General features: G+C 42.7%; 1 protein-coding gene and 1 long non-coding RNA gene across 2 annotated transcripts in view; one reads left to right on the plus strand and one right to left on the minus strand.

The window, feature by feature from the left end:
• Positions 1-2662: 2662 nt before the first annotated feature.
• Positions 2663-15922, minus strand: PDIA4 (protein disulfide isomerase family A member 4). The gene is made up of 10 exons (XM_075745294.1): positions 15456-15922; positions 10283-10460; positions 8333-8538; positions 7538-7676; positions 6881-7086; positions 6037-6195; positions 4754-4905; positions 4214-4370; positions 3886-4119; positions 2663-3326 (listed from the first exon to the last, which is right to left on the minus strand). Exons 1-10 carry the CDS (start codon positions 15559-15561, stop codon positions 2911-2913), a joined length of 1953 nt encoding a protein of 650 aa, XP_075601409.1. The 5' UTR covers positions 15562-15922; the 3' UTR covers positions 2663-2910.
• LOC142600496 (uncharacterized) overlaps positions 15768-23560 on the plus strand; it is a 76385-nt gene continuing 68592 nt past the window's right edge. Inside the window, exons 1-2 of the long non-coding RNA XR_012834006.1 lie at positions 15768-15873; positions 22225-22334. This is a non-coding gene — a long non-coding RNA (uncharacterized LOC142600496). The remainder of the gene's footprint in view (positions 15874-22224; positions 22335-23560) is intronic.

The raw sequence follows: 23560 nt of genomic DNA on the forward strand, positions 1-23560 counted from the left end.
CCCAAAGCTGAAAGGCAACAGTACCCTCCGATCTTCCTGGGAAGCGATCAAGATAAATACATCAATTATGGTGTGCAGATGCCAAGGTGTGTGGCACAGTCAAGGGCTCACAGGAAATGCAACCACAGAACAGCAATGTAAGGATGGATCAATTCCTCGTTCCCTCTTCTGCTTGTAACACAAACCCATAACCTACTTGAGGTAACGATGCCTGCTCTTGCAGCTCACAGGTGTCAAGAAATTAAGTTAGCAATGCTACAACTAGTGTATTCCTCTTCTGTATTCAGCTCTGACTAAAGCACTGCTGCTCCAGAACAAAATTCAGGTCTTTGAGCACAGCCCCAAAGTAACTGTGTACCAGGCTGCCTCCACCTGCAAAGGCAGGGAAAAGAAAGGCAGCATGAGCTGTGCAAGCACACCTCAGATGCTGCCCTGGGCCTTGTGCCTTTTATTGCCATGAGGGCTCCCAGCAGGCTGGAGAGTGGTGACCCAGAGTGGTGTCAGCTCCTGCTGGGATGAAGAAATCTACAGAAACAGCACAGCATTAGCAATGACAATACTAGTAAGTTTGCACCTGCAAGAGAGATGAGAAACTCGTAGTCAACTTTGACACTTAGTGTCCTGAGAAGAATGGAGCTTCAGCCCTGATAGTAGTCCCCACCACGAATAAGGGACTTTTCATCCTCCGTTCTGCATGTTCCGTATTTATCCATGTCCTCCTGTTGGTTAGACAACATCTGTCTTGGAATAAATCCCTACAAGCCTGCAACTAACTAATAAGCAGGAGTAATTTAGTTCCCTGCAGCATTACATGAGGTATTTGCTTAATGAGAGAAACTGAACAATGTTGAAGAACTGATTTAAAAAGTGTGCTTATTTCTTTGAAGAACTGAATTGAGGTCAACTGGCAGACAGGACAGAACTTGCTACTTGGCTTATGTATACTTTCAAAACTGAAAAAAATAATCTCTAACATAAGCTGGTGCTCAGCTAAGTCTAATCTCAGTCTTGTTGCCTATGCACAGACAATTTAATCACAGATCATGACCTTTGAAGGCTCTACAGAAAAGCTGCAAACAGAAATCAAAAGTGATGGGAAGATAACACACTTGGTAGGAGTCTTGTAGGTGAAATATTGCCCAAGCTCAACACATATCTGTATGTTTAAAGGACAGTAGAGAAAAAGCCTTCTACTATGAAGAGAGGAGACTGACAATGCCAGGGTCTGAGGTGAATTATTACACTGCTTTAACACAAAGCAGCAATTGAGATCTGATCCTGAATAGTCGCTTAGCACTTCCTAGCTTTTGCTGATAAACAACAGGAGCTGAATGGCATTCAAGCACAACCCAGCACTCTGTGGAGATTTGATACCATCCTTTTCTTTCATTATCTGCTTGTGAGCTGTGTTCACTAGCTTCAGATAAATCGTTAATCAAGAGTAAGCCTTCATGAAGTTGCATACACCTTTGCAAGAACAATTAGATAACAACCTAGACAGCAAAGTGTGGCTAACAGTCAGTGGGGCTAACAGTCAGTGGGGCACAGTCCTCTGTTAAGATCTAAGGGAGGCACATCCCTTCAACAGTGATGCAAAGTGCAGTAGGAAAGGATAAGGATTATGTACCCTCTTGCAGGCCCTTTGGGGTTCTTAGACTATACCTTGACAGCCACCTCCTGGACATGAGTTTACCCTTTCTACAGAGAAGATTGCAAACTCATGCAAGAAGGAAATGCTGAAAGACGACTGATATTTGTCTTTTGCAAGACAGAAAACAGTGCTGCTAGCAAAGCAGCACTGCCCATAAAACGAAATATGTATCAAAACTGCCTCAGTGACACACAAGTCACACACACCACAGCATCACAGCTCTGAGAAGAGGCAGACAGTGCTTCTGGAATATGTAAGTCTGCCACCCCAACATGTCCCATAAATTTATGGACATATCTAAACTGGGACATTCAAGATCAAAATCCACTTCTAAATGCACATCCTGCCAAGTGGAGGACAGAGCAGATGTGATCATCCTTTGCACCTGCAGTAACTGCCACAGGAATAAAGTCCATCAGAAGGTCTCGGTCTGCTTACCCAAGAAAGAATCACTACCAAACACTTTCCTCTCTGCAAAAGGAAAGGAAACAGTAACAGATCTGATACCAGAATCCAAGCATTACCACCCACTAGATGCTCTTTCTACCACACTGCAATTACTCCAAAATATACTTGGGAAGACTAAGATATAAATAGATCAATATGGATTAGTAAAGAGAGGTGAATTAGAAAAAACTTGCTATTTTAGCATTACCCTCTCTATAGAGGGGCACAAAGCAAAAGCAGACAGGTCTAGAGCACGTTTAGTTAGCAAGTAACTGTGTCTTATCTGAATAGGACTGAAAAATTCACCCACACTTTAGAAAAACCTCTATTCTTACCCTCAGCAATGAATACAGTGATATAGTCACATGACTAAGTATACACAAATATAACTGATGAGATATTGGCTCAAAACACCCTTCCCTCCAGTAACCATACCAATAAATAAGAGAAAGAAATCTGTGTGGTAAGGGCATTTGGTTTTCCTTCTCTTTTTGGTAGCATCTTTTAACTTTTAAAAAACCCACACACAACAGTCGCATTGGAGTCAAAGAATCAAGCTTAAGATAGTCACAAAAAAATAAAGGATGTATTTTTCTTCAAAGATCAAAACCATAACTAACGAAAGACATTCATATCAGAGAAGTTCAGTGTCCAGAAAAACTTCTGCCATATAAAAAAAAGATACTGTAATTGCTTTACTGCTCAAGAATTTCCTTGCTCAAACTGCTTAATTCTTCTCCCACGAAGTTTTGTCAGTAACTTGCTTTTAACTACAACGTACAAACAATTTTTCTTCACCACCCTCATCTTATCTATAGCTCTTCTTTTGCTCTGGAGAGTTTTGTTGCATGCTCCTCTATAAATTTGCTCAAATGCTCTAAATCTCTGTCCCCGCCTTCAAATTTAATAGGGTTGTTCTTCTTGTCCCTCGGAGCAAAGTAGATAGTGGGGAATCCCTCTACTTTGTAGTGGTCATTTGTCACATCGTTGGCAGTAGCATCCATCTTGGCTATGACTAGATTTTTCTCATTCTTGTATTTTTTGCCTAGCTCGGTATACACTGGTTCTAGTTTCTTGCAGTGTCCACACCATGGGGCATAGAACTCTATGAGAACATCATTCTTTGGATCCATTACTATGGTATCAAAAGTTTTACCCACTACCACTTTCACAGGCCCTTTGTTATTTTTTGGCACTGGCTGGGACTTCACAATAGGCTTCAGTTTTCCTAGAAGGAAGGAAAATACATACCGTTGTTAGAATACAGTAAGGGCAGTCCTTACCATCTCCCACAAGAAAAGGCAGAATTACATCCTCCCACCAGGGAAGAGCACTGCACCAGTAAATGAACTTACCTCTGCATGAAACATAGGCTAGCTTGCTGGTCACCTTTTAGCATAACCACCTTGCGAAATATGGGAATTTCACAATTCCCTAGAACCTCTCTCCCTCTTTATTGCTGTCCATCCACAATGTGTTAGACAGTGATTTATTACACTAGTCCCAAATATGAATGATCAGCTCACACTTCAAAGCTACATGAACATTTTAGGCTTGCCAAACACGCTCAGTTTTAGAATATAGCTAGATGCCACAGCATAGTCCAAGCAACAAAGTTAATGAACTGAGATTAAAAAAAAAAAAGGCAAGAAACATCCAAAAGCTTTAAGCCACAGAGCACTGTGAGGTTGCACGTGTGACTTTATTGTAACCACTGCCTCAGGAAAAACTCTTGTAACGAGGAAACAAAGCAAACAGCTTAGAAAACCCTATTTTAGAAGCTGTACCTTTTTTGAATGCCAGCACAAATTGCCTGAGTACATCAGAATCAAACTCTTCTGGCTCCATGGCATATTTCTTGCCACCTTCATCCAAAATGGCAACATTGACATCCTCTCCACTCTCAAGCAGGCCCAAATCTTTTATTTCAGAAGAATAATCTTCCTCATCAGAAACAGCAAACACATATTCAGGGAAGTCTTTCGCCACTTCCAGGACTTTGCCTCTCCAGTACTGGGTAGCTGAAAAAACAGAACACAATGGGATTAGTAATTTCTAGTTACTTACTGCTTGCTTCCTCCCAAAGTGGAACAACGGTAATCTTAGCAAACTTACCAACACGATAGTCAAAACTGAAGTCTACAGAATAATAGACAACCACTAGAGGACGCTTAGCGTATCTTTTAGCATCATTGGAAGGCTTGCGATGACCAACTAGAGGCAAAGCATGTTTTAGCACGTGTTCTTTAATTTCTGATCCATCTGTAGAGTCCTGCTTCAAAAATTGGAAAAAAGTTCAGACAAATGGATTTCAGTGGCATTTCTATTATACACTCCTGAAAACTAATAGTGATGCATGCATGAATAAGAAAGAGGGGCATGTTATAAACAATGCTGTCACCATATTTTTCATATCACTGAGCACTAATTTAGTATTCTACTCTTACACTGAATATTGTAATGGTAAATTATTATTTGAATATGTAAGCTCTGGGTTAATTTCGTAAAGCTTTCTTGAACAAAGCAATACAGTTCCAAGGGACAAACAAGTTGCTCAAATATCTAGTGCAGTACTTCCAACAGGAAGTTACCAACTGCTCATATATACAAAGAAAGAGAACCTCCAAATCATGCACAAACTTTCTAGCTACTCACTTTAAGATCCAGAACATGCATCTTGGACTCGTGCTTTGACTGAAATTTTTCTGGCTGCATGACAACCAGTTTTCCTGGAGATGCTTTCAATAGTTTTGCAATCTCATTGCTGAAGGTGTGATGGAACTTATAATCTTCTCTTAAACTGTTAGCTGAAAAATTAAGGTTAGGGATAAGGAAAAGTCATTCAGGTAGTGAACTGACAGCCTCTGACTGAAATCTTGAGACTGCACTGCAAGGAAACTCTTTCTATTCTCAGTGGGACACCGAACAACCATGTCAGCTTGGGGAACAGCTCTCACCCAGGAGTGAAAAGCATGTAAAAATACACACAATTCAAGTAGCACTACTTAAATGCTGTTCAACGCCCTGTCTACTTGATGAGTTATTCTACATATTCAAAAACCTTGAACAGCTTCCAAAACAGTGAAACAGTCATTTGTTTATCAGTCTCCTACCTCGTAGCCTTCCTCCAGATAACAGAAAGTAGAGCTGGAAAGGAATTCACAAGGTCACCTAGTCAATCTATCTGCTTTGGGGCAGCCTGGGAAACAGTTCTGTTATCTGCCATGCTGGAACAACCCAATCAGCTCCTAATCCAGCTATAAACAGCAGCAGCCCCAGAAGCAGGCATAGCCAGGGGAAGGAAATTGCCACACTGAGCTCAAGGCTCTGGCAGAAACCAAGAGTGGCTGCGACTGGTTCAATCATGCGAGACAGATTGATTAAAGGGACCAAGCACTTCAAGTGCTCAGCCTCTTCTGTATGGTAGCAAATATCATTAACAGGACCATCAATGTGTCACATCAAAGGTTTTTTTTAAGAATAAACATTGCCAGGAATGGTCTAGCTAAACTGATGATGATTTTTTCTCCAGGCCCAACACTCCAAACAAGTTTGGCAGAGCCCAGCCCCTGGAACTGTCAGATATGAAACAAGCAATAGCAGATGGCAAAGCTAGCAAGGCTTTAAGCCAAGAAGTTGCTATTTGTTCCTCAGTTAGGAATTTTCCCTCCTCTCTAGTTCACATGTATTGTGTCCCTAGAAACCAAGAAGTATCTCCTGTGACTGGCTGATACTTTAGCTATAGCCTCAAAATCTGGTGCGAGTTTTTTTTCTTGAGTACAAGTGGAAGATCACCCTTCCATCTCCTTCCTCTTACTCCTCTCCTGCCTCCCTCACTGAACTATGAGCAGAAATAAAGGATCTCTCCATGCCCAAAGCCCTGGGCAGAATCTCAGCAAAACATGTGTTCCATTAATATTTTAAAGTATGTTCTTTACCTGCTTCCTGATAGAGCTGATAGGCTTTGTCATTCTCTCCACTAAAGACACCAATGATGATGACATCATCCCCATCCCGCAGAAATTCCTGTACCTGCTTGGTAGCCTGAATCTGTTTGGATGGAGGACCAGCCTGTTCAATCATGTAGTCGACAATACCTGTGAAACAAACCCACCCCAAAAAAGTTGTTTAGAACATTTATTGAACTGAAAGATTCAGGCATTCCCTCTATGACATTATTTAATACCGCGTTTCCGGTGAACACCTTCCTCTCTGTTCAGCCCCCCTCCCCCAACAACTAAAAGATCAAATCAGCAAGACCTCAGTCCAAGTTTTTAAAGCTGCAGTTCTGGATATTCTCTTTCAGGATGGTTTCACAAAAGGCAACCAAGCATGAGTACCACAGGTATCAGCTGATCTTTCAAGTACCCCTCCTTTCTGAAATTTCAGACCCTTCACTGTCTCCTGACCCTGCTATGAGTAAAAGTTCTATTTGAATAGTCTTAAGTCTTCCCTCTCATTAAAACCTAATATTGAGCACTTTGCCAGCCTTTATGGTGCATTCCAGTGCAATTAAAAGCTGCCCATTTACTCATACTGCCACTGCTTCACCACGTGTATTTAGCTTACTTTATATTCAAAAGGAGCTTATAGTACCACCATAAGATGTTATAAAGATTAGAGACAAATTTATACTGCTGGCCTATGTAGGTATGAGAGCACAGTTTTTCAGGTTTCCCCAACTACCACTGCTATGATGTTAACAAGTGTGCAAGTCCTATAGATATGTCAAAACATTTGTGATCTGGCGCTCAAAGTAAGAAAAAGAAGAAATTGCAGTACCGTATTTTTCCCGTGGACCACTGTAGTCATAAGGTTTGCCCTTGCGGAAGATTTTCAGAGTTGGGTAGCCAGTAACATCAAACTTCTTTGCAAGCTCAGTTTCAGCAGTGGCATCGACTTTAGCCAGGGGAATAGGAGGCGTGCGCTTGCTAAGCTCCTGGGCAGCCTTCTCGTATTCTGGAGCAAGCCTTTTGCAGTGTCCACACCTAGGAAAGGTGAGAGGAGGGCAGTTTTTACAAACCATGAGTCCTGCTAGGTACCTTCTACCTCTGAAGACTTGTCTCTCCAACCTGAAGCTAGCCTCTATGTCTGGCCCCACATTACTATAGGTACTTTCATTTTTCGAGGCCATTTTTAAACTAAGGACCAACTCCCTTTGGTTTTCAGTATCTCTCAACGTGTTCCCAAATTAGTAAATAAGGAGAATCTTCAGTGACTTTTTGGAGACCACCCCTTGCTGAGACACAGATCCAGTCTAGTCTTCAAGTGATTTGTAATGTGATCCTAGGTGCACATTAGAACTAAGGTACACCAGAGCTACACACATTTCCACAAGGCAAGCCTCTTTAAAAGAGGCATAACGACAGAAAACAGGTTCACCAAATGTGTTCAGGCCAGCTGTGCTAGGAAAGTACAGATGACTGCCTTCTTGCTTACCATGGAGCATAGAACTCCACCAGGATTATGTCGGCACCATTCACGACGTCATCAAAATTATCCTGTGTCAATACCAGGGTAGCTTCTGGTGGAGGGGTCCAATTGGGGTCAGAAACCTCCTTGACTTTGGCCACAATTGCTGAAATACAATTCAACAGCCCAATTAGCAAGTTTGCATTATCATAACAGTAGCATATCAAATACAAGAGTTGGTATCAAGAATTAAAAATCAGTGGCAAGCATGGGCTTGGACCAAAGCTTATGTCAAATTTACAGAAGAACACTTTCTTAATCAATGTCCTTTATGCTTTACTTCATTGTTTGTATCACCAAGGTCTTGTCTTAATACCATACAGCATCTTACTTATGCAGAGCACAGATTCCTACTTAGCAGCACTGTAGCACATGAATTCCATCTCAAAAAAGAAAAGGTAGTTTTTCCCCTCTGACTGAAGTTGGACACATTCATTAAGCAAGAAACAAGTGGTTTTATATAGTTCATATACAGATCAGGCATTTTTTATTAGCTGATCCTTCAGCAAGCATGAGACTACCTCCTCTTCTAGTCAAGTCATATTTCTAGAAACCTTCCATCAGTAAAAGCGCTACCCCTATGTGCAAATTTGTCCTCTAGCATGCAGCCAATTGAGAAGACTGGCAACATTTCAGCCTTCATAATATTACTCTGCTGAAGATAAATTAACATGAGAACAAAGTCCTTCAAAATAGTCACATGAAGAAGCAAGACCACATACTTTGCTTTCCTACAGAGAACTGCAAAGAACTGGTGCTTACCATCTTCTGTCCGAGAACCGTCATAGTCAACAGGTTGGCCTTTTTTCAGGATTTTGATGGTTGGGTAGCCACTGACGTCAAAACGACTTGCTAGTGAAGTGGCTGCTGTAGCATCTACTTTGGCAACTGGAATAGGAGGGTCATTTTCCTTCAGAGTTTTAGCTATCTTTTCATATTCAGGAGCAAACTGCTTGCAATGCCCGCACCTGTCAGAGAAAGACACAAGTAGATACCTAAGCGTATGACAGACCCACAAGGGTATTTTGCTATTCTGCATTTCCAGGATGCCTTCTGACAGGTGTTCACAACATCAACACAAGAATGTTTGTCTTGCTATGTTTTCAGACCACTGGAAGGTAGAGAGTAGTTGTAGCTAATGGGCTGTTTGTTCAAATTCCAACTTTTCTTTTTCCCATTCAAAAGGCAACACATTTCCATATGTTTTATAAAGCCATTTTAAAAATTTCAACAATTCCTTTTAAAACAAAATTGCAAACCTCGTACTGTGCTGCTTCTTCCTCCCTGGTCCCCCAAATATGGTCTCACTCAGACCAGCTTCTCCTTAATTTAGGTGCATCTTCTCTATTCAGCACCTTAAATTCAACTAAAGGGAAAAATGAACCAGTAGTTAAGTTGGCCTAACGAAATCTCTCGCCCACCACAGTGTTGCAGCACCTGCTCACTCTCTCTCTGGCTATACCAGAACTCTGGGATAAACAGAGGCTCCTGATGCAAAAGCTGGCATGATAGAGGATACCAGCAAAAGAAAAGCTGGATTTACCTTGATGAGCTAAAGATGAAGCCAGGAAAAAAAAAATAGGGAAAGCTGTGTGTAGCACAGCCTGTACTCCTTAGCCTCTCAACTGGCAGGAGGGGGAGTAGAAAACAAAAAAGATGTGTTCAGCCTGTGATGACCACACATCTTTCTGCTCAGATAAATTAAACTTCATGTTCAGTTTCCATGCAAACTACAGCTGCAGAAATAGTACCTACAGTCAAGCAGGGATGGGATTCTCTAATGAGTAGCATTAATTAAAACACAACTCCACCTCAACCAAGACCATATTCTCCCTTCTATTCAAAGACTAGAAAAGGACAACGAGTAAGTCATCTTTATATCACTAAGCCACAAAAGAAGAGAGGTTCTGGCTGCAACACTAACTCAGCAACTTGACTGCAAATATATTCTACTCCTGTTTCTCCCCACTAACCATCCCTATTATTTTTGTCCATAAGAATGCAAGGGAAGATGCATTCTGGCCAAAAGTCTTTGTCTCAGTTGTATGCAGGTAAACCCATTGTAGCTCCCCTGAGCACACTGGTGTAACTCTGTGTACCCTGGTAAGCCAGCAGAATTACCATCATTAGGTAGATGTATAAGGCACTGTTTAAATCAGATAATACGGACAAGCTATGTCTTTACTCACACCACACCCTTCTGGCAAGGGCAGAGATTTGATCTTGAGAAGGAAAACCTTCTAGCAATTCCCCTGCTAGAGAAGCCTCATCCATTCCTCCATCCAGATGAGGAAGTGCACAAGTTTTCAGTGGAACAGCACAAAGACATGACAGCAGGCAGTGAGACCACACTGTGTGACTTTTCTGGGGCTCACTGGGACCGTCTCTGTTCCCTGACAGGCGCAGAGCAGAGGGAACCAGGGCTGTGTCTCCCTTGGCATGCAATCCCTCAGCATGACCCACATGCGTGGGAAAAGAGCAGGCTGGTGTCTGTTGCATGGTATAGGGGCAGGGAAAAGGGTACCTCCCACCACCAGAACAGTCTCCTATCCTGGACTATGACACAGTCCAGTGCTTCTGCAGGCAAGCTACTCCTACATCATCTTTAAAATTGCAACCCAAGCTCACTTTTTAGGAGCGTGTCCTGTCAGAGGAGCCTCTGACAGCCACCCTATCCTGCACCTAAGGAGGTACCACAGGCTGTGAACCTACCATGGTGCATAGAACTCCAGTAGCACAGTGTCCTTGTCTGCAGTAAAGGTGTCAAAGTTTGCATCATTCAAGACTAACACACCATTTTCTTCTTTAACTTCAGAATCATCATCATCATCATCTTCATCTTCATCATCATCATCATCACCATCATCATCAGCTTCTTTTGTAACAGATTCTGGAAAAGTAAAATTAAAAATGCAATGCGGATTAGATTGTGTCAAGTTTAACATTAAAATAATACTACCAGGTTAAAGATGGATTAAGTATATCCTGTGGTTAAAAAAAAGTATCAATATAGGTTAGTTCCTGCTTCACATACAATGACAGCTACCTCAGTTTGCAAAGAGCTTGGACTCTGATGTTTGACCGGTCCTATTTTGTTTCTGTCCACACTATGCCACCTAACAATATTTCAGTAAAGTGTCAACATGTATTTTGCTCTTCAGGGCAAACTAACAAAATGGTCACAAGAAGAATTAATGCAGACCTATGACAGTTGCTACCAAGGTCTGTTGGGTATCTTGTTGAAATGTGGAAGCAAGGCACCAGACATGTTTTGTTGGGCAAGAAAGGCACACACAAATGATATCTGAATTAAAACAGAAGTCCTCCATCATGCAGCAAAACAGCTGTCCTTCAAGTGCAGCAGCTTGTGATTGCAAAAATTAGGTATCTTGTACCAAAAAAAGGCAGATGTTATCTGTCCCCAATGCCTTCCTTGTACCCTTACTCACTACACCTGTAACACCACAACTGCTATGCACTGCCTATCTGAAGGTCTAATAAACAGACAGGCTTGCTATAAACTCAAATACTATCCTTTCACTACTACCAATGCGGTTTAGAGGCAGCACTTCAAAAATTATGCTTCTGTTCCTGACTGCTCAATCCTACTCCTGCCACCTCAATAGATCTTGCTTTCAGTTACAGCGATGTTTCGGGTTTGCAATTCATTGAAGAGATTTTTCACCCACAGGAGCATCACTCTGCTCTGGAACAGCACCAGGCTGCAGAGCGAGTGTAAAAGCGAGTAAGTAAGTGACTGTCACAGAAGTCCCACATAAACCCACTCCCATACATTTGGCTGATGCAAGGCATTCTTCTGAAATAAATGGAGTGAAAACTTCTTTCAAGAACTTCTGGGGAGGCCTTTGATTTAAGGAGACCAAAACCGCTAGTCCAGAACAGGCCTTTCAAGGAGAACGCAGATTTACTAAATTACCAAAGTAAAGTTAGCAGGTGCAATCTGAAGCCAGGACATTTCAACTGGTTCAATCTTTACTGGCTTAGAATTTGAGATGTTTTCTTCAACATGTTTAAAGGAGCATCTTTCACACGCTCCTTTAAACATTTTTGTTAAACTACTACCATTTGAGACAAGCAAACATTCCTGAATGGCTTTAAAGGTATTTCAGCCACAGAACAAGTCATGAAAATACCTCATCCCAAATGAAAACTGTACAACAATGAAGCTAAGGCCCTTTCAACTACTGGGAGTTTCAGGATTAAATAATAAAAAAAAGAGATTAAGGTTTCTTGTTCAAAACTATTCTCTACTTAACTTTAATTGACTTTTGACTAAGCTGACAGGAGTTACTGCAGTAGGACAGCAAACCATGTACATGCAAGTTACTTATTCAGGACAAGAATTCTGAAAATACTCTGATTTCACCTGGAACAATGATAAATATTCCAGGTATGAAAAAGTGATTAAAACCAAAACCCACTATTCTCAGACCAATAGCAGACCATAGGAACAAGCTCACTGTGGACATAATTATGATGGTGAATTGCAATAGCCATTTTTCTGTTAGAAGAAGGTCTTAAAAAATAAGTCTATATACTCTCAGAAAACAATATGTGCCCCTGGAGAGAATGAATTAGAATCCAACCAATATGACCACAATATTAAAGCTTCTGATGAGGAGAGAGATCACAGGAGATCATTTATCACACAACAGTAAGACACCTGGATTAAGTTTCTTTACTATTACTGTGTCATCTGATCTATGAAGCAGCTAAAAGCACTATTTGCCAGTGGACAATGCCTCCTGTGTTGCTGCCTCTGAGCACTTGCAATGAAAGGGCTGAACTGTCAAACACCCTTGAAGTGAATCTACAGGAGTCACGTACCTACGGGACTGCATTGGTGAAAAAGCTAGTTTTCTGGGGATTTCAGCAGTCAAAAATTCTGCTTACATGCATGTCCAGCATTTTTCAGGACTACATTTCACCGCAGGGTGTTCACGTTTGGTCTGTGTCTGAATTCCCAGCAAGTTGCGCAATGCCCATTTCTTTTCCAAGCAAGTCACTTCAGACTTGATTTTTCTTGACAAAAAAGAATTTGAGCAAAACTAGCCAGCCAATTCTGCTCATGCATCTCAAACTAACCACCAGGCTGTGACTCTCATTCCTGCTTACTACACTAACTACCCACCACTGGCACAGAAGACGACCACTAGCAACTGTGGCATAGGCTCACAGTTTAGAACGCCAAGAACAAAGCATCACCTACAAAAATATCCAGCACAAGTGGAAAATGTTACCACTAGATCTAACGTCCATCACTGAAATACTTTTGTATCTTTCACTGCAAGTATCTGCATAGCCTGCCATAATAAAGCTTCCTTGACAGTGATATATTGTCATGGGCATTATAGACACCCACTTCCTCCCTCTCAGGGATGGAGGCAGGAGAGTAGCAGGTAACAGCAGGACTCCAGCTCTTTCCAACTAGCTTACAGAGAATGTGCATTTAAATAATAAAAAAAACACCCCCACACCTATAAATTGGTCCCTTAAGAGTACAAAGTCACCCTCTGTAGTCTCCAGCTCCACTGACACTTAGTGCTATCACAGCTACCTCTAATGTCCCCTTTAGTGTTGGGACTGAATGGCCTGCTTCAAGGGCCTGACCGAGTATGGTAGAGATAAGCTGGATTTTTTTCAGTAGGAGCAAGAAACCTTCCTTTGCATTAGTGATTTACAATTTGAATAGAACAGATACAGAATGAGTTTAACTCTGACACCTGAAATGGCAGAAGTAGCTAATAAATATTTGCATAAGACAGCTCACAAAAATAAAATAGCTGCACCCAAAATGAAGTGTCTTTGTTTCTTAAAGCTACTTGTAAAGCAGGTGGACAAACAAACAAGTGACAGCTGTGGCTAAAACCTGCCCACTAGTAAAATACAGGCCACTCCCTTTGACTTCAGCAAAGCATTCTGACAAGTTCCACACATTATTGTGCAAGTCAAAAAACCCGATGAAGATGACACACATCTTAAGACTTCAGGTACATGATGCTGGCTAGCAGGCCTTCTTCAGGATGACCGCTACTCTAACTGAAATTAATTCCTATAGTAACTTCACTGAACTTTCAGCATTTATTGGAAGTCTAGCCTAGTAACTTTTCTTCAAGTAGGATGAATCCCGCATGAAAAAGCCGCATCCAGGCATCAATGACTTCTGGATTTCACCTGAAAATTTTCTTTTGAGGAGGGCACTGCAGTGTCTGTTTCTCAATTGGATGAGCTCAGTTTTCAGAAACATAAGTCAAGACTTGTAATCTGTTGCCAGGGCATTCAAAAGCCTTTTTATGAAAGCAGTCTTCATCAATCTTTTCTGTAGTGGGTCCTCTACACAATCCCTCCTTTTCCTTCATCAGGATGCAAAGGGTGTAATGGTCATGACCTAGGCTAACCTGGCTGCGAGCGTATTTGCCTCACTGCCTTAGTCAAACTTCACTTCCAAAACCATACAGTGCAACAAGCATGGTTTCATCTGAATTTTTCATCTTCTGAACAATCAATTTACATAAGGGTACTTGCTTGTTGCAATGTAAATTTGTTCCACTTCATAGAGCTCTGCATTTCAAGGACAAAAATGGAAATCCCTAACTACATGCATTTTTAAAGCACAGGCTTGATAAAACTTAGTTCATTTCTATACGATTTTGAGATACACAATAGAAATAGGAAAATGATTCAAGTTGTGCAATGGATTACTGTTCAACTTGCACACAGGAGGAAATACTTTCATCACTGTGCATCTTTGATCCCAAGAACTCATATAATGAGAAGAACAGCACTCATGGGAAATACTGATGAGAGCCTGGCCCATGAGAAGCTGAGCTACTGCTGTCAGCCACAGGACCCACGCTTCGCTGTAACATCACAGGTGTTACTTCATCATTTGAAGGTACGAGGGGGAATCAGTAGTGGGCTTTGTCACATGCTACAAACCAATGACAACCAAGTGTTCTAGCTAAAAGCAGAGAAATAGACATAATACAGAATCTTCCTGTGAAGCTCTTTTTTTTAAAATTCTGAGCTGTATCTCCTTACTGCAGAGGCTACATACTACAAAAACTCTTTTGATCTTTATCCTACAGATCACACAGTTGGTCACACAGACAAGGGACCTGACATAAATGCATTTATTCAAAATTCAGTGCCTTTTCACTGAGCGAGAATTTGCAAGACAGGAGTTCAGGAGGTCATTCATAATCCCATCTCCCTGAACGCCCTCTAATACTTCACATACAGCAGTGTTAATGTAGAAAATACAAAAGATATAGTATTTCTCAAAATCCACGTGAAAGCCACTTAAAAACAAGCATTTTCAAATGCCTGCCTCCTATGTACTTGGTAAGTCAGATCAGCTTTTTGGCTAATTTTGGAAAGTAGAAAACACGCATCAGTGAAATTCAATGGGAACAAACACCAAGAAACTTAGCAACACACGGCCTTCCTGCTGGGAAAAAATAAACAATCAGTTTGAAACACACGGAACGCACAGATCCTCTGAATTAAGGGGTAAGGAAAAGAGCGATCCGTCAGATAATGAAATTGCAAACTTACCGGTAATTTAAGAGTCAGTAACTGCTAACGTGGCTAATTACCAGCTTTTAATTCCGCGTTATGAAGGGGCGAGGCAGCGCTGCCGCGCAGCGAAGGAGAACCGAACAGCGCTATGACAAGCGGGCTCTCCGAGACACCAGCGCCTTCACGGAGAGGGATCAGCGCTCTGCCTCCGCCGGCTCAGCCCGGCGCTGGGGCCACGCACCCGCGTCTCGCGGGGGGAGCCAGGCCGCGCACCGGAGGCCGAGGCACCCACGCGCCCAACGGCCGCCGCCGCCAGCCCGCCACCCACCTCACCCGCACTCACCTCCGTCGTCGTCGTCGTCCTCCTCAGCCGCCGCGCCCCGAGCCAGGAGGGCGACCTGGGCCAGCCCTAGCAGCAGCACCAACACCCACAGCCCGCTCAGCCTCATCCCGCCGCCGTCCCGTCCCGTCCCGCTCCGCTCCCCGCTCCGGCCCGCACGGCTCGCCGCGCCCCTCGCAGGACGCCGCGCCCCCTGATTGGCTGCTGCCCTGCGACGCGGCCGCCAATCGCCTCGCGCGCCCCTCCGAAGCGGCTCCGCCGCGCAAGGCCCGGGCGCGCGTCACGAAGCGCTCGAGCGCTGCGTTCCCAGCGCCCCCGGTCCCCCAGCAGCCGCCGCTGCGCCACGGCGGGAGACCAGCCCGATCGACCGAAGCGGAGGGCGTGCGCGCCTCCGTGCGTAAAATCAGACGCCTGCTCTGAGGTGCCTCTCCCCCATTGGCTGTCCGGGGGCCACCAACCGCCGGCTGACACGCGGTTCAGGCGCAGCCGCCCTGGGAGCGGGAGGAGGTGGCGAGGCGGGGCTCCCGCCCCCGCCCCCAAGGGCGAGAAGCCACATCGCCCTTCGGGATTGGCGGGCTGCCGCCAGGGGGCGGGCGGAAGGCGGGGCCGGGGCGGGGTGAGTGGGGCGGTACCAGCTGGGCGGTACCAGCCGGCGGTGGCAGCCTGTGAGGACGCGCCGCGTGCTCGGGGCGTGGGTTCCCCCGCGCGGGGGCGTGGCGTCGGTCTGCCGGTGGAGGCGGGGGTGGGGCGGCCGGGGGGTCGCCTGCTGTCCGGCGGCCGTTGAGGGGGATTGGGGCCGGCCTGCGCCGCCGTAGCTGCGGCTTGTCGTCGTTGGGGCGCCAGGAGGTAGTGGAGGCCGCGAAGTTGTGCTTATTATTTAAGTCTTAAACTTATTGCCGTCTACCTCAAGTGTTTGACAGTGCCGTTGTGCTTGGGGGCTCCCGTAGGGCTCGGGGCTCGGGCGCAGCAAGTCCGTCTGTAATGCCGTAATTAACGGCTGTAAGCAAAGGCGTTACAGGCCTTGGGCAGAATAAGGGTGCGTGTTGCTGCCTGTCTGAATGTCTTATGCTTAACTTTTTTGTATTTCCAAAAAGCTGTGGTGAAGTTGGAGTCATTTCTCCAGGTTGTAAGAGAGGAGTGATTTGCTGAGTCAGGTTTTTCCAAGTGTATCGGCCTCCTATTCAACAAACCCACAAACATAAGCAGGCCTTGGGATGGTTGATTCTTCTTTCCCCGTCCCTACATAGCTATGGCACTTTTTTTTTTTTTTTCCCTGTAATAATTGCATTCTTCTCTTTTGCTTACTGATGGTGCCTGTGAGGAGAGAGATCAGCATAATTTCTAGCAATGTTTGTTCAAATGCTTATCTGGTGAACATCTAAGATCTAACAAGACAGTGCTAAAAGCTGGGCTTTTGATGCTCAAATTGCCAGTTTGGGCACATACTTGGACAAATGGCAGCTGTCCATAGGTTCATGAAACAATTATTTTATTTTTAACAATATTTCTGACCCTTTAACAGATAGTTCGTAAACATAAAGCACTGTTAAATTTAGTGCATAGTAGTCATACTCTGAAGTGGTAGCAGTAGCTTGTGATAAGCAAATATCTTCAAGACCTTGAAGTGCCAGCTTAAAATATGAAAACCATGATTTTAGGGAACTCAGAAGACATTGTGTTGCTCTGAAAGACTATTGATGCGTCTAGGTTGTCATTCGGCATTTGTCAGTGGTCTGTAGCAAATAGATTGGAAAAAGGCATTAAAAACCTGCCTTGTTCTACATTGCTGAGTTATAGAATGGGAGTCCGTGCCTTCCCTCAACTCAGCTGCCAAACAGTATTTTGAAAATACAGAGGCTGATACAGTAGCAATTTTTCAACTTATCTGCATACCACTATAATCAAGTGAGACCTGATCTGAAGAGGGTTAAAACTGTCTTGATCCTGTCACGATCTTGATCCTGGTCCTGTCTGGTTTTGGTATCAGTATAAAAAACCAGAACTTGTTTTGATAATCAGTTTGATTAACATAGATATTCAGTAATTTGATGATAGCACACAATTAGATTGGACACTCAGTGTTCTGAATGGGAAAAATTAAGAGTATGGAAGGTTTTTATTTAGAGTCTGTTCACTGGTTAGCACAACCCTTTATCTGAATATTGTGTTGGTGTGTGAAATATTTACTGCCTTTGTCATCAAAGTTTATAAGAGAAACAGTGGCTATTGTAATCCATTTTATTCTGATTTAGGTTGGAGATTATCCACCTGACAGTGACCTGTCAAGGTAGAGGAGTTCTGTCAGGCCCAGTACTTCATGACTGACATTGTTTAGGTCATTGGAAAATGGGTTAAAAAAGCTTGCATAAAAACCAGGATGTAAAATGGGGAAGTGATGTGAGTATTGCTTTTGTCTGTTAGAATGTGAAATACAGGATTCAATATTTTTTTTCTTTTGTGATGGCTGTTTTATGATTATTGTGTTTTATGTCTATACAAGTTAACCAAGTTGAAAAATGACATCAGTAGGTTTGCTAGGCAGTCAAAAGTGTCAAGCATCAACATCCAGCTAGGCAGTGAAAAGGAAGTGCAAATAGTACAAATATAGGGTTGGGGTTTTTTATTGTTACTTGTTTCAACAGCAGGAGGAAAGCCTGCCAGTCAGAATGCCTGTTCAGCCACAGACAGCCTGGTCATCTAATTGAGAGATTTGCTAAATTGTAGGTTCATCGTGTGGGTAGTTACAGTATTGGTAGCCCGGATCTTAGGTGCATCCCACTGGACAAACAGAGCCTTGGCAAAGCACCATAGTTTGGTCTGTCTTCCAGCCAATGTGGCTGTGCCTGTCTTGCTAGCTTGGGGTAACACAGGATAGCACAGCAAGTCATGAATTGCACACCAAGCAGAAGTGGAATTCATCATAGACCAGCTAGGGTGTCAGCTCAATGCAATTGTGAAATACACTTGGCACTGGAAAGAGTGTGCTAGCTGTGCAGCTTTTCCAAGGTATTCCTTCCGGCTCTCCAAAGGCTTGCTTACCTGTGGGGATGACCCTATGAAGCTGAAAGTTCTCTGAACTAAGTATTCCTGGTAAGAGCACTGCTATCTTTTGTCAAGTACTCATTTTTTATATGAGTTAATAACAGGAAAACCCTCCTCTTTACCAGGAGGGTCTCTAGGCAGATGGAACAGAGCCTAGAACAGGTAGCTAAGTATAGGGTCATCTGTAGGTTAGGTGCATGGGAGAGTGAATGGCAGAGGTCCCTTGCGGCATGTCTGATGTGAGAAATTGGCCATACTTCTGCCCCATACATACTAGAGAGCAAACAAGCACTGAAAGTATGAGACCTCACAGAGCATCTAAGGAGCAGTTTCTGGGTAAAAGGCATTTCTATCTGATAATATCTGCTGTCCTGCAGAAAAATCCAGGTGTTGGCACACTTTGGTTATTTGAAAATGGATTACGTTTTGTGCATACTGTGTTTTCATATCCTGATAAGCTTGTTAGCATCACCATTGACAGACTTACTTCCTCACGAACAAGTGAACAATCATACTCCTTAAATATGCTTTTCCTCAGGAGCATTCAGTAAGTGTGTTTCCTGTTGGTTTAAGTTGTCAATGGCTACCTTAAAGGTTGCACCTGTGTTTTCCAGCACCATTAAATGGTGGACTGTGGAAATACCTCTTTGTTCCATACTGTAATTTTCTGCTTCAAAAGATGGCCTAGATGCTAGTCATCTTCTGTACATCATTCTGCAAATTCTGTGGGGTACAATTATTGATCTTAGAAGAGTCATATTCAGCAGTAAATGTCAAAGAAGAAAAAGCCAGTGTTCTTTCACAAAAATTATGAAAATTGCAAGGTATGCCAGACTAAGCTATGTTAATCTAACTTCTGCTGTTAAATTATATTATAGTTTCCAAAGTAGATTTGAACCTACTTGGACTTTCACAGCCTGATGATACTGAGTGGCTATCTGTAAAGATACTGAGCAATTGTAATGGTCTCACATATGTGGTAGCTTCTTTCATTTATTGTAATCCTTGATATCACAGAGTCATACTGACTAGATGCTGACTGATATTGTCTGAATAGAGGTGCAACAAATAAATTTACTATTTTTAAATATGAATTTTGTGTCTGGGTGCTATAGTCAGTTGCTGATGGTGCTTAAAGGATTGGAAATTGATTTTAATAGGATGTATGCAGCCACAGCACCATGCTAGTTAATTAAGGTGTTGGACTGCATTTTCAGTAGGACTGTGTGACAGACCACTTTGTCTTTCTGCAATTTTTTTTTGAATAGAGTATTTATTCCATACAGCATGAGCTAACAGCACTCTTCATGCCACCCACTGGCAATCTAAAATACATCCGAAATGCTGCTAGTGTACACTTGACAGTGCAGCACATGCACGGTTCTGAATAGTTTTGGGACAATGCTCTCAAAACTTTTTTTCTAAAAAAAAAGTTCAGTTGCAAAACCTTTCTTTTATATGATCTGCCAGTTTTAAAATGGCACAGTGTCACACAGGTCTTTTGAATGATTTTTTATGGTAGTTTTCTTGTGAACCTCAGTTATCTTTTTTGTGTAATATCTAAACTTTCACAGCAAGTAATGCTGAGTTGTGTTGCACGTGCTCTTCACATAAATGACTTCAGTGACTCTCAGAACAACGCTTAAAATATCCATCCTGTTGTGCATTTCATCTAAATCTAGAAACAATTTAGGGACCAAGAGAAAACACTTGTAGAACTCATTGTGGGTTTTTTATTAGCAGTCAATTCATGTATTATGATGCTTATTCTAAAATACCTTTCAATAATTTTCAGTCATCATTGTAGAAACATGATAAAAAGTTTGATGTAAAAATGTCCCACTCCAATACTACTAAATTCTTGCAAGTTAATGAAATATGGTAAGTCACAGTAATATAAATACTATTGATTCCTTTATTGCAGTCTTGTTTTGCTGCAATGATTTTGAGTGTCAGTCTGGATGGCTTCTTTTTTCCAGGTTTTCTTACGACATTTTTTCTCTCTTTTTTTGCTTGGGTTTTTTTTGGGGGACTTGTGGCTTAGCTCTTGAATCTCTGTGCCATATTAAATGAGTTCATACTTACTATCATTTGATGTGCTCAGCGCAAAGAAACTTTTACAAACATTTCAGCCTAAGTTTAGTGTCTGTTATGATAAAATTCTGGGTCATTCCATCTGGAAGTGGAAACTTTTTAAGAATGGTGTACCATCTCTAAATTAAAACATGAATATATTGGTAGGTAATATTCAGACCTCATTTCAGAAGCAAATGATACAAATACTGCTAAAAGTAGCATATATAAACTGTCTACCTTCAGTTATTATTCTGATAGAATTAAAAAAAAAATGATCTAGGTCTTCAAAAACATTTGACAATTTAAAATTACAACTGTTAATAAAATTCTTGCGGCTGACTTCAGCCAGTATGGATTGCAGTGTCTAATGTGTAGAATCACAGAATCATGGAATGGTTTGGGTTGGAAGGGACCTTTAAAGATCGTCTAGTTCCAACCTCCCTGCCATGGGCAGGGACACCCTCCTCTAGACCAGGTTGCCCAGCCTGGCCTTGAACACTTCCAGGGAGGGGACATCCACAACTTCTCTGGGCAACCTGTTACAGTGCCTCACCACCCTCACAGTAAAGAATTTATTTCTAACATCTAATCTAAATCTACCCTATTTTAGTTTAAAACTGTTGCTCCTTGTCCTGTCAGTAGAGGCCTTGGTAAAAAGTCTCTTTCCATCTTTCTTGTAGGCCCCCTTTGGGTACTGGAAGGCTGCTGTAACATCTCCCCGTAGCCTTCTCTTCTCCAGGCTCAACAACTCCAGCTCTCTCAGACTGTCTTCATAAGAGAGGTGCTTCAGCCCTCTGGTCATCTTCATGGCCTCCTCTGACCTCACTCCAGCAGGTCTATGTCTGTCTTGTAATGAGGCCCCCAGAGCTGGACGCAGTACTCCAGGTGGGGTCTCGAGAGAGTGGAGTAGAGGGGCAGAATCACCTCCCTCGACCTGCTAGCCATGGTTCTTTTTATGCAGTCCAGGAAAAGATTTGCTTTCTGGCTACACATTGGTGGCTTATGTCCAATTTTTCATCCACCAGTACCCCAAAGTCCTTCTCTGCAGGGCTGCTTGCAGTCCATTCTGGGGAATTGCCCTGACCCATGTGCAGGACCTTGCACCTGACCTTGCTGAACTTCATGAGGTTCACAGGGGCCCACTCCTCTAGCCTGTCAAGGTCCCTCTGGATGGCATCCCTTCCCTCAAGTGTATCAAGTGTATTTGAACAAGTGTTTTATATTACATGTATCAAGTGTATTTGGACACTCCCTGCTAGTACGATTTGGCAAGATTCACGGGTGTAAGTTAAACAGTGCCCAGGCAAGGGAATGTGATTACTCTAGTAAACTGTTAGATGCTTGCTGGCCTGTGCCAAGTAGAGCACTTTCAAGGACTTCTGGGCATTATGCTGGAGCTGGCATGTGCTTTGGAGCTGTTTGTGTGCAGCCAGCCAACTTGGAGAATGAGAGAATTTACTAGCACAGGCGCAAGCACTTCCACGTTGGTTGGTCTGAGTGCCTAGGAATATCCCAGACATGTCTAATTTACTGGTACAGATGTGGCATTTCAGTGATTTGTTAGTTGGTGCCAAGAAGAGCAGAGGACGTGTGAAAATATGTCCTCATTGAGATAAGGGGCCTAAATGCTGTCCCTTACATTATTTTTCTTCAGAGTTCTGTATCACAAGATGCAACGGGTAATGGATCAGAAGAGATTACTTCAGATGTCTGTGTAGTTACAAGGCTCCTAAATTTGGATGACCACGAATCCACTACAACTCTGTAAGTGTAGTTTATATCCAAATTGTAGTTCATAACATTTTGTTTTTCAGCTGAAAACTGAAACTCCACTTTAATGGAGTTTAATTGTAAATGAATATGGAGTAAACATCGAAAACTTTCAGCAAGGTCACATTCTAGCACTTTCCATGTGCAAAAGCAGTCTTATCAGTATCAACACTACAATGTGTTGACAGCTTGGATGTAACAGAATGGATGTAACAGGACCTTGATGGTGACTGCTGCTAGAATTACTTACTTTTTCACAGTTTTGAAATGACTGAATGTTTGTCCTGCCTCCTGTAAGGGACAGTTAAACTTGGTGAAGTTCAGTGCATTGCTTACTCTAATGTTTTTTAGCATATTTGGATCTCATTAGAAAAAAATTGTAGAAGATTTATGTGTGCATATAGCACAGTGGTGATTTAAGAGGACAGTACTGTGAAAGTACAGAAGTGTATAGTAGTATTTTGATAATGGTTGACCTAACAAGATGAGAATAGTTAGTTGTTTTATGTTGGAAAACTGGAAAAAAGTAGTAATTACCTTGCGGAGAGTGTTGTAACTTTTCCAAAGATCAGAAGTGCCGCAGTGTATGGGTGCATCTTTCCATCTGAAGAAGCAAGGGAGGATGAAATAATTTCATGCAGCAAGGAAAAAGATTCCTAGTTGGTTTCACCTGGCCTGAGTCCAGCCTGGAAAGTTGAAACACTTCCTTGCAGCCAGAGACACCTCTGTTGCTTCCAGTGTGTCCTGCCATAAAGGACCCCAGGTTAGGGCAGGACCTGCCTGATAGGTGCTGCCCAAACAGGGAGCAGAAAAAGCTTTGAGAGGCAAGTATTGAAGGATACATCTTAAATAAGCAGCAGACAGGAAGAGGAACTGTGTTCTTTTCAGCAAAGGTGCTGGGGAGGGACCTGTGTGGAAGAACAGTTGTGCTAATGGTGCTGCGCAGTCACTGGAAGCACTGGCTTCATTTTGGGATTATGTTTGGGGTTAGCGAGGCTGATGGAAATGCAGATTTCACAAGATTGTCTGTTTATACTTTAGCACTTGCTGGATTTGTCTCTAGTCTTCATTTAGCTCTGACTCTGATCCATCTGGCCTGCTGTCCTGGTTTCGGCTGGGATGGAGTTAATTTTCTTCCTAGCAGCTGGTATAGTGCTGTGTTTTGAATTTAGGATGAGAATAATGTTGACAGCACACTGATGTTTTTAGGTCTTGCCAAG

The sequence above is a fragment of the Balearica regulorum genome, chromosome 2 (genome assembly GCF_011004875.1).
Source record: "Balearica regulorum gibbericeps isolate bBalReg1 chromosome 2, bBalReg1.pri, whole genome shotgun sequence".
Taxonomy (NCBI): domain Eukaryota; kingdom Metazoa; phylum Chordata; class Aves; order Gruiformes; family Gruidae; genus Balearica; species Balearica regulorum.

Coding starts and splice junctions, on each gene's coding strand:
- PDIA4 (XM_075745294.1), bottom strand. CDS start 15,561: ATGAGGCTGAGCGGGCTGTGGGTGTTGGTGCTGCTGCTAGGGCTGGCC. Junction 6,196..6,880: donor TGGTCCACGGGAAAAATACG/GTACTGCAATTT, acceptor TTTGTTTCACAG/GTATTGTCGACTACATGATT. Junction 3,327..3,885: donor TGTGCTGGCATTCAAAAAAG/GTACAGCTTCTA, acceptor CCTTCCTTCTAG/GAAAACTGAAGCCTATTGTG.